At 65.8% G+C, this 15363-nt stretch overlaps 1 protein-coding gene across 1 annotated transcript in view; it reads right to left on the reverse strand.

Annotated features, from left to right (window-relative positions):
* Window positions 1-15363, reverse strand: part of LOC126260780 (mucin-19-like) — a 65731-nt gene that overhangs the window by 34215 nt on the left and 16153 nt on the right. Inside the window, exons 2-27 of the mRNA XM_049958117.1 lie at window positions 10620-12074; window positions 10427-10533; window positions 10042-10339; window positions 9845-9955; window positions 9657-9762; window positions 8503-9570; window positions 8311-8416; window positions 8119-8224; window positions 7927-8032; window positions 6007-7649; window positions 5810-5920; window positions 5585-5727; window positions 5429-5534; window positions 5237-5342; window positions 2932-4766; window positions 2703-2845; window positions 2355-2652; window positions 2214-2268; window positions 1778-2076; window positions 1586-1691; window positions 1202-1305; window positions 1010-1115; window positions 813-923; window positions 426-730; window positions 230-343; window positions 4-147 (exon numbers count right to left, since the gene is read on the reverse strand). Of these exons, the coding sequence (XP_049814074.1) occupies window positions 4-147; window positions 230-343; window positions 426-730; window positions 813-923; window positions 1010-1115; window positions 1202-1305; window positions 1586-1691; window positions 1778-2076; window positions 2214-2268; window positions 2355-2652; window positions 2703-2845; window positions 2932-4766; window positions 5237-5342; window positions 5429-5534; window positions 5585-5727; window positions 5810-5920; window positions 6007-7649; window positions 7927-8032; window positions 8119-8224; window positions 8311-8416; window positions 8503-9570; window positions 9657-9762; window positions 9845-9955; window positions 10042-10339; window positions 10427-10533; window positions 10620-12074 (9192 nt within the window). The remainder of the gene's footprint in view (window positions 1-3; window positions 148-229; window positions 344-425; window positions 731-812; window positions 924-1009; window positions 1116-1201; window positions 1306-1585; window positions 1692-1777; window positions 2077-2213; window positions 2269-2354; window positions 2653-2702; window positions 2846-2931; window positions 4767-5236; window positions 5343-5428; window positions 5535-5584; window positions 5728-5809; window positions 5921-6006; window positions 7650-7926; window positions 8033-8118; window positions 8225-8310; window positions 8417-8502; window positions 9571-9656; window positions 9763-9844; window positions 9956-10041; window positions 10340-10426; window positions 10534-10619; window positions 12075-15363) is intronic.

Consider the following 15363-nt stretch of genomic DNA (forward strand, 5'->3'; position numbering starts at 1 on the left):
CACCAACTGCTCTGCGGCGCTCTGGAGGGGCGGACCTTGCCGCGAAAGGGGTGGGGCCGGCTCCGGGAGGGGTGGTGGTGGGTGGGGCGTGGGTGGCGTGGCCGGCGCAGGGGGCGGCGGACGCGTCGTCCCAGCAGGCGGCGCCCTCTGCGGGAGGACAGCGACAACAATAGTAGCAGTAGCAGCGCTGTGTGCACCAACTGCTCTGCGGCGCTCTGGAGGGGCGGACCTTGCCGCGAAAGGGGTGGGGGCGGCTCCGGGAGGGGTGGTGGTGGGGGTGGGGCGTGGGTGGCGTGGCCGGCGCCGGGGGCGGCGGACGCGTCGTCCCAGCAGGCGGCGCCCTCTGCGGGAGGACAGCGACAACAATAGTAGCAGTAGCAGCGCTGTGTGCACCAACTGCCCTGCGGCGCTCTGGAGGGGCGGACCTTGCCGCGAAAGGGGTGGGGGCGGCTCCGGGAGGGGTGGTGGTGGGTGGGGCGTGGGTGGCGTGGCCGGCGCCGGGGGTGGCGGACGCGCCGTCCCAGCAGGCGGCGCCCTCTGCGGGAGGACAGCGACAACAATAGTAGCAGTAGCAGCGCTGTGTGCACCAACTGCTCCGCGGCGCTCTGGAGGAGCGGACCTTGCCCCGAAACGGGTGGGGGCGGCTCCGGGAGGGGTGGTGGTGGGTGGGGCGTTGGTGGCGTGGCCGGCGCCGGGGGCGGCGGACGCGTCGTCCCAGCAGGCGGCGCCTCTGCGGGAGGACAGCGACAACAATAGTAGCAGTAGCAGCGCTGTGTGCACCAACTGCTCCGCGGCGCTCTGGAGGGGCGGACCTTGCCGCGAAACGGGTGGGGGCGGCTCCGGGAGGGGTGGTGGTGGGTGGGGCGTTGGTGGCGTGGCCGGCGCCGGGGGCGGCGGACGCGTCGTCCCGGCAGGCGGCGCCTCTGCGGGAGGACAGCGACAACAATAGTAGCAGTAGCAGCGCTGTGTGCACCAACTGCTCTGCGGCGCTCTGGAGGGCGGACCTTACCGCGAAAGGGGTGGGGTGGCTCCGGGAGGGGTGGTGGTGGGTGGGGCGTGGGTGGCGTGGCCGGCGCCGGGGGTGGCGGACGCGTCGTCCCAGCAGGCGGCGCCCTCTGCGGGAGGACAGCGACAACAATAGTAGCAGTAGCAGCGCTGTGTGCACCAACTGCTCTGCGGCGCTCTGGAGGGCGGACCTTACCGCGAAAGGGGTGGGGTGGCTCCGGGAGGAGTGGTGGTGGGTGGGGCGTGGGTGGCGTGGCCGGCGCCGGGGGTGGCGGACGCGTCGTCCCAGCAGGCGGCGCCCTCTGCGGGAGGACAGCGACAACAATAGTAGCAGTAGCAGCGCTGTGTGCACCAACTGCTCTGCGGCGCTCTGGAGGGCGGACCTTACCGCGAAAGGGGTGGGGTGGCTCCGGGAGGAGTGGTGGTGGGTGGGGCGTGGGTGGCGTGGCCGGCGCCGGGGGTGGCGGACGCGTCGTCGCAGCAGGCGGCGCCCTCTGCGGGAGGACAGCGACAACAATAGTAGCAGTAGCAGCGCTGTGTGCACCAACTGCTCTGCGGCGCTCTGGAGGGCGGACCTTACCGCGAAAGGGGTGGGGTGGCTCCGGGAGGAGTGGTGGTGGGTGGGGCGTGGGTGGCGTGGCCGGCGCCGGGGGTGGCGGACGCGTCGTCCCAGCAGGCGGCGCCCTCTGCGGGAGGACAGCGACAACAATAGTAGCAGTAGCAGCGCTGTGTGCACCAACTGCTCTGCGGCGCTCTGGAGGGCGGACCTTACCGCGAAAGGGGTGGGGTGGCTCCGGGAGGAGTGGTGCTGGGTGGGGCGTGGGTGGCGTGGCCGGCGCCGGGGGTGGCGGACGCGTCGTCCCAGCAGGCGGCGCCCTCTGCGGGAGGACAGCGACAACAATAGTAGCAGTAGCAGCGCTGTGTGCACCAACTGCTCTGCGGCGCTCTGGAGGGGCGGACCTTGCCGCGAAACGGGTGGGGGCGGCTCCGGGAGGGGTGGTGGTGGGTGGGGCGTTGGTGGCGTGGCCGGCGCCGGGGGCGGCGGACGTGTCGTCCCGGCAGGCGGCGCCTCTGCGGGAGGACAGCGACAACAATAGTAGCAGTAGCAGCGCTGTGTGCACCAACTGCTCTGCGGCGCTCTGGAGGGCGGACCTTACCGCGAAAGGGGTGGGGTGGCTCCGGGAGGGGTGGTGGTGGGTGGGGCGTGCGTGGCGTGGCCGGCGCCGGGGGTGGCGGACGCGTCGTCCCAGCAGGCGGCGCCCTCTGCGGGAGGACAGCGACAACAATAGTAGCAGTAGCAGCGCTGTGTGCACCAACTGCTCTGCGGCGCTCTGGAGGGCGGACCTTACCGCGAAAGGGGTGGGGTGGCTCAGGGAGGAGTGGTGGTGGGTGGGGCGTGGGTGGCGTGGCCGGCGCCGGGGGTGGCGGACGCGTCGTCCCAGCAGGCGGCGCCCTCTGCGGGAGGACAGCGACAACAATAGTAGCAGTAGCAGCGCTGTGTGCACCAACTGCTCTGCGGCGCTCTGGAGGGCGGACCTTACCGCGAAAGGGGTGGGGTGGCTCCGGGAGGGGTGGTGGTGGGTGGGGCGTGGGTGGCGTGGCCGGCGCCGGGGGTGGCGGACGCGTCGTCCCAGCAGGCGGCGCCCTCTGCGGGAGGACAGCGACAACAATAGTAGCAGTAGCAGCGCTGTGTGTACCAACTGCTCTGCGGCGCTCTGGAGGTGCGGACCTTGCCGCGAAAGGGGTGGGGTGGCTCCGGGAGGAGTGGTGGTGGGTGGGGCGTGGGTGGCGTGGCCGGCGCCGGGGGTGGCGGACGCGTCGTCCCAGCAGGCGGCGCCCTCTGCGGGAGGACAGCGACAACAATAGTAGCAGTAGCAGCGCTGTGTGCACCAACTGCTCTGCGGCGCTGTGGAGGGCGGACCTTACCGCGAAAGGGGTGGGGTGGCTCCGGGAGGGGTGGTGGTGGGTGGGGCGTGGGTGGCGTGGCCGGCGCCGGGGGTGGCGGACGCGTCGTCCCAGCAGGCGGCGCCCTCTGCGGGAGGACAGCGACAACAATAGTAGCAGTAGCAGCGCTGTGTGCACCAACTGCTCTGCGGCGCTCTGGAGGGCGGACCTTACCGCGAAAGGGGTGGGGTGGCTCCGGGAGGGGTGGTGGTGGGTGGGGCGTGGGTGGCGTGGCCGGCGCCGGGGGTGGCGGACGCGTCGTCCCAGCAGGCGGCGCCCTCTGCGGGAGGACAGCGACAACAATAGTAGCAGTAGCAGCGCTGTGTGCACCAACTGCTCTGCGGCGCTCTGGAGGGCGGACCTTACCGCGAAAGGGGTGGGGTGGCTCCAGGAGGGGTGGTGGTGGGTGGGGCGTGGGTGGCGTGGCCGGCGCCGGGGGTGGCGGACGCGTCGTCCCAGCAGGCGGCGCCCTCTGCGGGAGGACAGCGACAACAATAGTAGCAGTAGCAGCGCTGTGTGCACCAACTGCTCTGCGGCGCTCTGGAGGGCGGACCTTACCGCGAAAGGGGTGGGGTGGCTCCGGGAGGAGTGGTGGTGGGTGGGGCGTGGGTGGCGTGGCCGGCGCCGGGGGTGGCGGACGCGTCGTCCCAGCAGGCGGCGCCCTCTGCGGGAGGACAGCGACAACAATAGTAGCAGTAGCAGCGCTGTGTGCACCAACTGCTCTGCGGCGCTCTGGAGGGCGGACCTTACCGCGAAAGGGGTGGGGTGGCTCTGGGAGGGATGGTGGTGGGTGGGGCGTGGGTGGCGTGGCCGGCGCCGGGGGTGGCGGACGCGTCGTCCCAGCAGGCGGCGCCCTCTGCGGGAGGACAGCGACAACAATAGTAGCAGTAGCAGCGCTGTGTGCACCAACTGCTCTGCGGCGCTCTGGAGGGCGGACCTTACCGCGAAAGGGGTGGGGTGGCTCCGGGAGGGGTGGTGGTGGGTGGGGCGTGGGTGGCGTGGCCGGCGCCGGGGGCGGCGGACGCGTCGTCCCAGCAGGCGGCGCCCTCTGCGGGAGGACAGCGACAACAATAGTAGCAGTAGCAGCGCTGTGTGCACCAACTGCTCTGCGGCGCTCTGGAGGGCGGACCTTACCGCGAAAGGGGTGGGGTGGCTCCGGGAGGGGTGGTGGTGGGTGGGGCGTGGGTGGCGTGGCCGGCGCCGGGGGTGGCGGACGCGTCGTCCCAGCAGGCGGCGCCCTCTGCGGGAGGACAGCGACAACAATAGTAGCAGTAGCAGCGCTGTGTGCACCAACTGCTCTGCGGCGCTCTGGAGGGCGGACCTTACCGCGAAAGGGGTGGGGTGGCTCCGGGAGGAGTGGTGGTGGGTGGGGCGTGGGTGGCGTGGCCGGCGCCGGGGGTGGCGGACGCGTCGTCCCAGCAGGCGGCGCCCTCTGCGGGAGGACAGCGACAACAATAGTAGCAGTAGCAGCGCTGTGTGCACCAACTGCTCTGCGGCGCTCTGGAGGGCGGACCTTACCGCGAAAGGGGTGGGGTGGCTCCGGGAGGGGTGGTGGTGGGTGGGGCGTGGGTGGCGTGGCCGGCGCCGGGGGTGGCGGACGCGTCGTCCCAGCAGGCGGCGCCCTCTGCGGGAGGACAGCGACAACAATAGTAGCAGTAGCAGCGCTGTGTGCACCGACTGCTCTGCGGCGCTCTGGAGGTGCGGACCTTGCCGCGAAAGGGGTGGGGTGGCTCCGGGAGTAGTGGTGGTGGGTGGGGCGTGGGTGGCGTGGCCGGCGCCGGGGGTGGCGGACGCGTCGTCCCAGCAGGCGGCGCCCTCTGCGGGAGGACAGCGACAACAATAGTAGCAGTAGCATCGCTGTGTGCACCAACTGCTCTGCGGCGCTCTGGAGGGCGGACCTTACCGCGAAAGGGGTGGGGTGACTCCGGGAGGGGTGGTGGTGGGTGGGGCGTGGGTGGCGTGGCCGGCGCCGTGGGTGGCGGACGCGTCGTCCCAGCAGGCGGCACCCTCTGCGGGAGGACAGCGACAACAATAGTAGCAGTAGCAGCGCTGTGTGCACCAACTGCTCTGCGGCGCTCTGGAGGGCGGACCTTACCGCGAAAGGGGTGGGGTGGCTCCGGGAGGGTTGGTGGTGGGTGGGGCGTGGGTGGCGTGGCCGGCGCAGGGGGCGGCGGACGCGTCGTCCCAGCAGGCGGCGCCCTCTGCGGGAGGACAGCGACAACAATAGTAGCAGTAGCAGCGCTGTGTGCACCAACTGCTCTGCGGCGCTCTGGAGGGCGGACCTTACCGCGAAAGGGGTGGGGTGGCTCCGGGAGGGGTGGTGGTGGGTGGGGCGTCGGTGGCGTGGCCGGCGCAGGGGGCGGCGGACGCGTCTTCCCAGCAGGCGGCGCCCTCTGCGGGAGGACAGCGACAACAATAGTAGCAGTAGCAGCGCTGTGTGCACCAACTGCTCTGCGGCGCTTTGGAGGGCGGACCTTACCGCGAAAGGGGTGGGGTGGCTCCGGGAGGGGTGGTGGTGGGTGGGGCGTGGGTGGCGTGGCCGGCGCCGGGGGTGGCGGACGCGTCGTCCCAGCAGGCGGCGCCCTCTGCGGGAGGACAGCGACAACAATAGTAGCAGTAGCAGCGCTGTGTGCACCAACTGCTCTGCGGCGCTCTGGAGGTGCGGACCTTGCCGCGAAAGGGGTGGGGTGGCTCCGGGAGGAGTGGTGGTGGGTGGGGCGTGGGTGGCGTGGCCGGCGCCGGGGGTGGCGGACGCGTCGTCCCAGCAGGCGGCGCCCTCTGCGGGAGGACAGCGACAACAATAGTAGCAGTAGCAGCGCTGTGTGCACCAACTGCTCTGCGGCGCTCTGGAGGTGCGGACCTTGCCGCGAAAGGGGTGGGGTGGCTCCGGGAGGAGTGGTGGTGGGTGGGGCGTGGGTGGCGTGGCCGGCGCCGGGGGTGGCGGACGCGTCGTCCCAGCAGGCGGCGCCCTCTGCGGGAGGACAGCGACAACAATAGTAGCAGTAGCAGCGCTGTGTGCACCAACTGCTCTGCGGCGCTGTGGAGGGCGGACCTTACCGCGAAAGGGGTGGGGTGGCTCCGGGAGGGGTGGTGGTGGGTGGGGCGTGGGTGGCGTGGCCGGCGCCGGGGGTGGCGGACGCGTCGTCCCAGCAGGCGGCGCCCTCTGCGGGAGGACAGCGACAACAATAGTAGCAGTAGCAGCGCTGTGTGCACCAACTGCTCTGCGGCGCTCTGGAGGGCGGACCTTACCGCGAAAGGGGTGGGGTGGCTCCGGGAGGGGTGGTGGTGGGTGGGGCGTGGGTGGCGTGGCCGGCGCCGGGGGTGGCGGACGCGTCGTCCCAGCAGGCGGCGCCCTCTGCGGGAGGACAGCGACAACAATAGTAGCAGTAGCAGCGCTGTGTGCACCAACTGCTCTGCGGCGCTCTGGAGGGCGGACCTTACCGCGAAAGGGGTGGGGTGGCTCCAGGAGGGGTGGTGGTGGGTGGGGCGTGGGTGGCGTGGCCGGCGCCGGGGGTGGCGGACGCGTCGTCCCAGCAGGCGGCGCCCTCTGCGGGAGGACAGCGACAACAATAGTAGCAGTAGCAGCGCTGTGTGCACCAACTGCTCTGCGGCGCTCTGGAGGGCGGACCTTACCGCGAAAGGGGTGGGGTGGCTCCGGGAGGGGTGGTGGTGGGTGGGGCGTGGGTGGCGTGGCCGGCGCCGGGGGTGGCGGACGCGTCGTCCCAGCAGGCGGCGCCCTCTGCGGGAGGACAGCGACAACAATAGTAGCAGTAGCAGCGCTGTGTGCACCAACTGCTCTGCGGCGCTCTGGAGGGCGGACCTTACCGCGAAAGGGGTGGGGTGGCTCCGGGAGGGGTGGTGGTGGGTGGGGCGTGGGTGGCGTGGCCGGCGCCGGGGGTGGCGGACGCGTCGTCCCAGCAGGCGGCGCCCTCTGCGGGAGGACAGCGACAACAATAGTAGCAGTAGCAGCGCTGTGTGCACCAACTGCTCTGCGGCGCTGTGGAGGGCGGACCTTACCGCGAAAGGGGTGGGGTGGCTCCGGGAGGGGTGGTGGTGGGTGGGGCGTGGGTGGCGTGGCCGGCGCCGGGGGTGGCGGACGCGTCGTCCCAGCAGGCGGCGCCCTCTGCGGGAGGACAGCGACAACAATAGTAGCAGTAGCAGCGCTGTGTGCACCAACTGCTCTGCGGCGCTCTGGAGGGCGGACCTTACCGCGAAAGGGGTGGGGTGGCTCCGGGAGGAGTGGTGGTGGGTGGCGCGTGGGTGGCGTGGCCGGCGCCGGGGGTGGCGGACGCGTCGTCCCAGCAGGCGGCGCCCTCTGCGGGAGGACAGCGACAACAATAGTAGCAGTAGCAGCGCTGTGTGCACCAACTGCTCTGCGGCGCTCTGGAGGGCGGACCTTACCGCGAAAGGGGTGGGGTGGCTCCGGGAGGGGTGGTGGTGGGTGGGGCGTGGGTGGCGTGGCCGGCGCCGGGGGTGGCGGACGCGTCGTCCCAGCAGGCGGCGCCCTCTGCGGGAGGACAGCGACAACAATAGTAGCAGTAGCAGCGCTGTGTGCACCAACTGCTCTGCGGCGCTCTGGAGGTGCGGACCTTGCCGCGAAAGGGGTGGGGTGGCTCCGGGAGGAGTGGTGGTGGGTGGGGCGTGGGTGGCGTGGCCGGCGCCGGGGGTGGCGGACGCGTCGTCCCAGCAGGCGGCGCCCTCTGCGGGAGGACAGCGACAACAATAGTAGCAGTAGCATCGCTGTGTGCACCAACTGCTCTGCGGCGCTCTGGAGGGCGGACCTTACCGCGAAAGGGGTGGGGTGACTCCGGGAGGGGTGGTGGTGGGTGGGGCGTGGGTGGCGTGGCCGGCGCCGTGGGTGGCGGACGCGTCGTCCCAGCAGGCGGCGCCCTCTGCGGGAGGACAGCGACAACAATAGTAGCAGTAGCAGCGCTGTGTGCACCAACTGCTCTGCGGCGCTCTGGAGGGCGGACTTACCGCGAAAGGGGTGGGGTGGCTCCGGGAGGGGTGGTGGTGGGTGGGGCGTGGGTGGCGTGGCCGGCGCAGGGGGCGGCGGACGCGTCGTCCCAGCAGGCGGCGCCCTCTGCGGGAGGACAGCGACAACAATAGTAGCAGTAGCAGCGCTGTGTGCACCAACTGCTCTGCGGCGCTCTGGAGGGCGGACCTTACCGCGAAAGGGGTGGGGTGGCTCCGGGAGGGGTGGTGGTGGGTGGGGCGTGGGTGGCGTGGCCGGCGCAGGGGGCGGCGGACGCATCTTCCCAGCAGGCGGCGCCCTCTGCGGGAGGACAGCGACAACAATAGTAGCAGTAGCAGCGCTGTGTGCACCAACTGCTCTGCGGCGCTTTGGAGGGCGGACCTTACCGCGAAAGGGGTGGGGTGGCTCCGGGAGGGGTGGTGGTGGGTGGGGCGTGGGTGGCGTGGCCGGCGCCGGGGGTGGCGGACGCGTCGTCCCAGCAGGCGGCGCCCTCTGCGGGAGGACAGCGACAACAATAGTAGCAGTAGCAGCGCTGTGTGCACCAACTGCTCTGCGGCGCTGTGGAGGGCGGACCTTACCGCGAAAGGGGTGGGGTGGCTCCGGGAGGGGTGGTGGTGGGTGGGGCGTGGGTGGCGTGGCCGGCGCCGGGGGTGGCGGACGCGTCGTCCCAGCAGGCGGCGCCCTCTGCGGGAGGACAGCGACAACAATAGTAGCAGTAGCAGCGCTGTGTGCACCAACTGCTCTGCGGCGCTCTGGAGGTGCGGACCTTGCCGCGAAAGGGGTGGGGTGGCTCCGGGAGGAGTGGTGGTGGGTGGGGCGTGGGTGGCGTGGCCGGCGCCGGGGGTGGCGGACGCATCGTCCCAGCAGGCGGCGCCCTCTGCGGGAGGACAGCGACAACAATAGTAGCAGTAGCAGCGCTGTGTGCACCAACTGCTCTGCGGCGCTCTGGAGGGCGGACCTTACCGCGAAAGGGGTGGGGTGGCTCCGGGAGGGGTGGTGGTGGGTGGGGCGTGGGTGGCGTGGCCGGCGCCGGGGGTGGCGGACGCGTCGTCCCAGCAGGCGGCGCCCTCTGCGGGAGGACAGCGACAACAATAGTAGCAGTAGCAGCGCTGTGTGCACCAACTGCTCTGCGGCGCTCTGGAGGGCGGACCTTACCGCGAAAGGGGTGGGGTGGCTCCGGGAGGGGTGGTGGTGGGTGGGGCGTGGGTGGCGTGGCCGGCGCCGGGGGTGGCGGACGCGTCGTCCCAGCAGGCGGCGCCCTCTGCGGGAGGACAGCAACAACAATAGTAGCAGTAGCAGCGCTGTGTGCACCAACTGCTCTGCGGCGCTCTGGAGGGCGGACCTTACCGCGAAAGGGGTGGGGTGGCTCCGGGAGGGGTGGTGGTGGGTGGGGCGTGGGTGGCGTGGCCGGCGCCGGGGGAGGCGGACGCGTCGTCCCAGCAGGCGGCGCCCTCTGCGGGAGGACAGCGACAACAATAGTAGCAGTAGCAGCGCTGTGTGCACCAACTGCTCTGCGGCGCTCTGGAGGTGCGGACCTTGCCGCGAAAGGGGTGGGGTGGCTCCGGGAGGAGTGGTGGTGGGTGGGGCGTGGGTGGCGTGGCCGGCGCCGGGGGTGGCGGACGCATCGTCCCAGCAGGCGGCGCCCTCTGCGGGAGGACAGCGACAACAATAGTAGCAGTAGCAGCGCTGTGTGCACCAACTGCTCTGCGGCGCTCTGGAGGGCGGACCTTACCGCGAAAGGGGTGGGGTGGCTCCGGGAGGGGTGGTGGTGGGTGGGGCGTGGGTGGCGTGGCCGGCGCCGGGGGTGGCGGACGCGTCGTCCCAGCAGGCGGCGCCCTCTGCGGGAGGACAGCGACAACAATAGTAGCAGTAGCAGCGCTGTGTGCACCAACTGCTCTGCGGCGCTCTGGAGGTGCGGACCTTGCCGCGAAAGGGGTGGGGTGGCTCCGGGAGGAGTGGTGGTGGGTGGGGCGTGGGTGGCGTGGCCGGCGCCGGGTGTGGCGGACGCATCGTCCCAGCAGGCGGCGCCCTCTGCGGGAGGACAGCGACAACAATAGTAGCAGTAGCAGCGCTGTGTGCACCAACTGCTCTGCGGCGCTCTGGAGGGCGGACCTTACCGCGAAAGGGGTGGGGTGGCTCCGGGAGGGGTGGTGGTGGGTGGGGCGTGGGTGGCGTGGCCGGCGCCGGGGGTGGCGGACGCGTCGTCCCAGCAGGCGGCGCCCTCTGCGGGAGGACAGCGACAACAATAGTAGCAGTAGCAGCGCTGTGTGCACCAACTGCTCTGCGGCGCTCTGGAGGGCGGACCTTACTGCGAAAGGGGTGGGGTGGCTCCGGGAGGGGTGGTGGTGGGTGGGGCGTGGGTGGCGTGGCCGGCGCAGGGGGCGGCGGACGCGTCGTCCCAGCAGGCGGCGCCCTCTGCGGGAGGACAGCGACAACAATAGTAGCAGTAGCAGCGCTGTGTGCAACAACTGCTCTGCGGCGCTCTGGAGAGGCGGACCTTACCGCGAAAGGGGTGGGGGCGGCTCCGGGAGGGGTGGTGGTGGGTGGGGCGTGGGTGGCGTGGCCGGCGCAGGGGGGGGCGGACGCGTCGTCCCAGCAGGCGGCGCCCTCTGCGGGAGGACAGCGACAACAATAGTAGCAGTAGCAGCGCTGTGTGCACCAACTGCTCTGCGGCGCTCTGGAGGGCGGACCTTACCGCGAAAGGGGTGGGGTGGCTCCGGGAGGGGTGGTGGTGGGTGGGGCGTGGGTGGCGTGGCCGGCGCAGGGGGCGGCGGACGCGTCGTCCCAGCAGGCGGCGCCCTCTGCGGGAGGACAGCGACAACAATAGTAGCAGTAGCAGCGCTGTGTGCACCAACTGCTCTGCGGCGCTCTGGAGGGCGGACCTTACCGCGAAAGGGGTGGGGTGGCTCCGGGAGGGGTGGTGGTGGGTGGGGCGTGGGTGGCGTGGCCGGCGCCGGGGGTGGCGGACGCGTCGTCCCAGCAGGCGGCGCCCTCTGCGGGAGGACAGCGACAACAATAGTAGCAGTAGCAGCGCTGTGTGCACCAACTGCTCTGCGGCGCTCTGGAGGGCGGACCTTACCGCGAAAGGGGTGGGGTGGCTCCGGGAGGGGTGGTGGTGGGTGGGGCGTGGGTGGCGTGGCCGGCGCAGGGGGCGGCGGACGCGTCGTCCCAGCAGGCGGCGCCCTCTGCGGGAGGACAGCGACAACAATAGTAGCAGTAGCAGCGCTGTGTGCACCAACTGCTCTGCGGCGCTCTGGAGGGCGGACCTTACCGCGAAAGGGGTGGGGTGGCTCCGGGAGGGGTGGTGGTGGGTGGGGCGTGGGTGGCGTGGCCGGCGCAGGGGGTGGCGGACGCGTCGTCGCAGCAGGCGGCGCCCTCTGCGGGAGGACAGCGACAACAATAGTAGCAGTAGCAGCGCTGTGTGCACCAACTGCTCTGCGGCGCTCTGGAGGGGCGGACGTTGCCGCGAAAGGGGTGGGGGCGGCTCCGGGAGGGGTGGTGGTGGGTGGGGCGTGGGTGGCGTGGCCGGCGCCGGGGGTGGCGGACGCGTCGTCCCAGCAGGTGGCGCCCTCTGCGGGAGGACAGCGACAACAATAGTAGCAGTAGCAGCGCTGTGTGCACCAACTGCTCTGCGGCGCTCTGGAGGGGCGGATGTTGCCGCGAAAGGGGTGGGGGCGGCTCCGGGAGGGGTGGTGGTGGGTGGGGCGTGGGTGGCGTGGCCGGCGCAGGGGGTGGCGGACGCGTCGTCCCAGCAGGCGGCGCCCTCTGCGGGAGGACAGCGACAACAATAGTAGCAGTAGCAGCGCTGTGTGCACCAACTGCTCTGCGGCGCTCTGGAGGGGCGGACGTTGCCGCGAAAGGGGTGGGGGCGGCTCCGGGAGGGGTGGTGGTGGGTGGGGCGTGGGTGGCGTGGCCGGCGCCGGGGGCGGCGGACGCGTCGTCCCAGCAGGTGGCGCCCTCTGCGGGAGGACAGCGACAACAATAGTAGCAGTAGCAGCGCTGTGTGCACCAACTGCTCTGCGGCGCTCTGGAGGGGCGGACCTTGCCGCGAAAGGCGTGGGGGCGGCTCCGGGAGGGGTGGTGGTGGGTGGGGCGTGGGTGGCGTGGCCGGCGCTGGGCGCGGCAGAGCGGAGTCCCAGCAGGCGGCGCCCTTGCAGGAGAAGCGACAACAACTGCGTTTTGTATAGACTGCAGGGCGTCTGTATGCAGTCGACACGCGGCAAACGACAAAGTAACACTAGGAAGTGCACTAAATACTCGGAAGGGAAAATGGTTAGCATCACAGTGTAGTCTTTCTCAGGACATCGTATTATACCTGTGTGAGAAGGAGAAACGCCTCCCAGGAAGTGACGGAGAGCAGAACACCGGCTTGTCCAGACTACAGTTTATCCCTCCCACATTTTGTTGCTCGTGAAACTTGTTCCCAAATTTTACTTGGGAGTGAAGTTAGCGATATAGTCACGTTCGAGGACATTTTCCGAATGCTAAAACAACTTGCATATCATTCCAATGAGTAGGAATGCTTCGTTCCGCCACCGAACTACGGTATGCCTCTGCTGTAAGAGAAGCAAGTGCTTCATGTTCTGTACAGAATAGTATAGGTTTCTCACGACATCTACAGTGTTGTCCAAAGCAAGGTTCGCATTCCGCAACGAAACCACACAAGAGTACAGTCGCAGCATGCCGCACCGGCGACTGAGAAATGCCGGGGTAGCCACGCCTCCTACAACTTCGCTGCTCCACCGCAGTTAGTGGTCTACTCCTGGCTGTGCAGGGAAACGCTCAGCCCTAGGTCGCAGTCACCGATCGAGACGTCAGTAACATCTTAGAAAGCCTACCACTGAACTAATCTTTTAAATCCACAGTGTCAAGGGTGTGCTGCGAACATCAAATTTGAGGCGTTACCTCTCACCACAGGCAACGCTGTGGCCGACGGCCTTCACTTAACGATCGAGAGCAGCTGCTTTTGCGTAGAGTTGTCGGTGCTAACAGACAAGCAACGCTCCGTGAAGTAACCGCAGAAATCAATGTGGGACGTAAGATGAACACATCCGTTAGCACAGTGTATCGATGTTTACATTAATGGGCTATAGAAGCAGACGACCGATGCGAGAGCCTTTACCAACAGCATGACATTGTCCACAGCATTTCTCAACATGTGGGTTGTACGCTAGACGACTGGTCAGATGATTCCCCCATCCGGTGTGGTTAGAGTGTGGGGCAGGTTCTATGAAGCCATGGACCCGAGTTGTGGACAAGGCGCTCTGCAGGCCCGTGGTGGCTTCGTTATAGTGTGCGCTGTGTTTCCGTAGAATGGCACGGGTGAACTTAACTGATCACTGACTGGAAATGGTTATATTCGGCTACTTGGACACCATCTGCAGCCATTTGTGGACTTCGTCTTTCCAAACAGCCACATTTTTATGGACGACAACGCACCATGTCACCGAACTTGAGTTGTTCGCGTTTGTTTTGAAGAATATAGGCAACCCAGCTAGCAGCTTCGCGAAACGGGCTGCCTTCGCACCTTCCAGGACACAAAGTGTGAACGCCTTGCACCAACCAACTGACGCTTGCCGCATCACAAACGAAGACCGTATTGAGCACCTGTAGCGTGAGTTACAATATTGGACAGATGCCCTGTCCACTGTCTGTTTTCAGTGTGTCTTGTAGCTATAGCTCAGTCGTCTCCTGAAAGCCTGGAGGTACTTATGATAATCCTGTATGTCTTACCTTCACCCCTCGAACCTCCTTGGGAAACGAAACGGAGGGAAATATTATTTTCATACTGTTAGTTCTAACTAACAGATTATTAAAATAACGATACAAAAATGTTTTTGAATAAAATTGGTAGTCAAAGCGTTAAATATGTTGCACAGAATTTAAAGTGAACATTGTCAATTATACTTCACTTTAAGTGAAGAATCTTACAAATTTGTGTGTATCAGGTGACATTTTAATATTCAGAAACAGTTGTTAATACTCACAACATTCCTGTGGAATGTGGAATGTGGAACGTGGAAGTTAAATAAACCTTCTTATCTCTATTGTCGAAAACGAAACTAATACTTTGTGCGTTATAGTTCCATTCGAACTCCAAAGAATCCACCATTTTACCGGCGAGCATATCTTCGTCCAGTACAAGAAGGTCGTCTTTCCTCTGTTGAGCGATGTTAGCTGCCTTTCTATCCTGTGGTCACCAGTTTCAGTACCTATTTTATTGCTAGTACGATGATTGAAACGAGGCATCACAGTACAGTCTTTCTCGGTGAAGCAGTTTAGCAAAATGGAATTTAATATTTCGCCCTAATCTTTAGCATACTCAGTTTTAGTAGCAGTATGATAAGTGAATGGATAGGCGGCACTGATCCATGACTGATTTAAGACACCGTCAAAACTTCGAGCAATTTCTGTTAGGTCGGTAGAAATAACTTTGCTGTTGAAGCCACTGTATGTTTCACGGATGGCTCTTCTGACCCACATGTTGCTTCGTTCAGTTTCAGTTTGGTCTGCAAGGCTTTGGCTACGATTAAACCCGTGGCGAGGTTATTTGCTTTCGGAGCAGCTTTCTATTACTACCGTCGAATCACGTCAAGTCTTACATATCTCTCACACATCTGATCCGCACATACATATCGAATTCATACTTCACAATAGTCTTGAATGACGTCTATTTGAAAAACTCTCATTTCAATTTTGGCCCCATTGCAATACAGCTATCACCTTAAATTCGTTTTTCAAATGCACGTCCAGTAGAGAATACACCATTCGTTATGTCATCCATCCGTTCATTCATCGTGTTAACTGGATCCCATCAAGGAAGAAAACCTCCAGGAATGTGTAATGGGTAAAGGCGTATGTTAACGAAAGAGAAGCCAAACATACGAACCGAAGCTGTAAATTGTATCAAGAGTGAACTACCACTTTACTGCTTAATGCTGTTTATTCTTAAGCCTGACATATTTAATCAAAAAAATCGGAAAGAAAGCTGCTTCTTTGGAGAAAGCTTTCACTATTTATCAATTACACTAGGTACTATTAGCTGATCTTGTTTCCTATAGGTACGTTAGTATTTACTTGATTGCGTTGTTATTTTCAAACAAAACAGCTACTGTCGTCTCTTAACACAGAAAATCGTTTACAGCACACCGCTACGAGTCATCCATGCTCTATAACGAGTGCTGTCTCCTGCCGTATACTCGACAGACAATTTGTGTCCGGGAATCTAGATAGTCAGATGACTTGCTGGGAGAGTCGTTGATGAGGTGTGTTTTAGATTTTCTTTGGAACTGGTTGGGGTTCTCAGATTCCTGCTTTATGTTAGATGGGTGCTTGTTGAATACTTTTGCACTAGAGCGCTTAACTCTATTCTGCACCAAAGACAAGTTAGTGTGTTGTGATTCCGTACACATTTCAGCTGAAATGTTACAACATAATCG

Source organism: Schistocerca nitens, chromosome 5 (genome assembly GCF_023898315.1).
Source record: "Schistocerca nitens isolate TAMUIC-IGC-003100 chromosome 5, iqSchNite1.1, whole genome shotgun sequence".
Taxonomy (NCBI): domain Eukaryota; kingdom Metazoa; phylum Arthropoda; class Insecta; order Orthoptera; family Acrididae; genus Schistocerca; species Schistocerca nitens.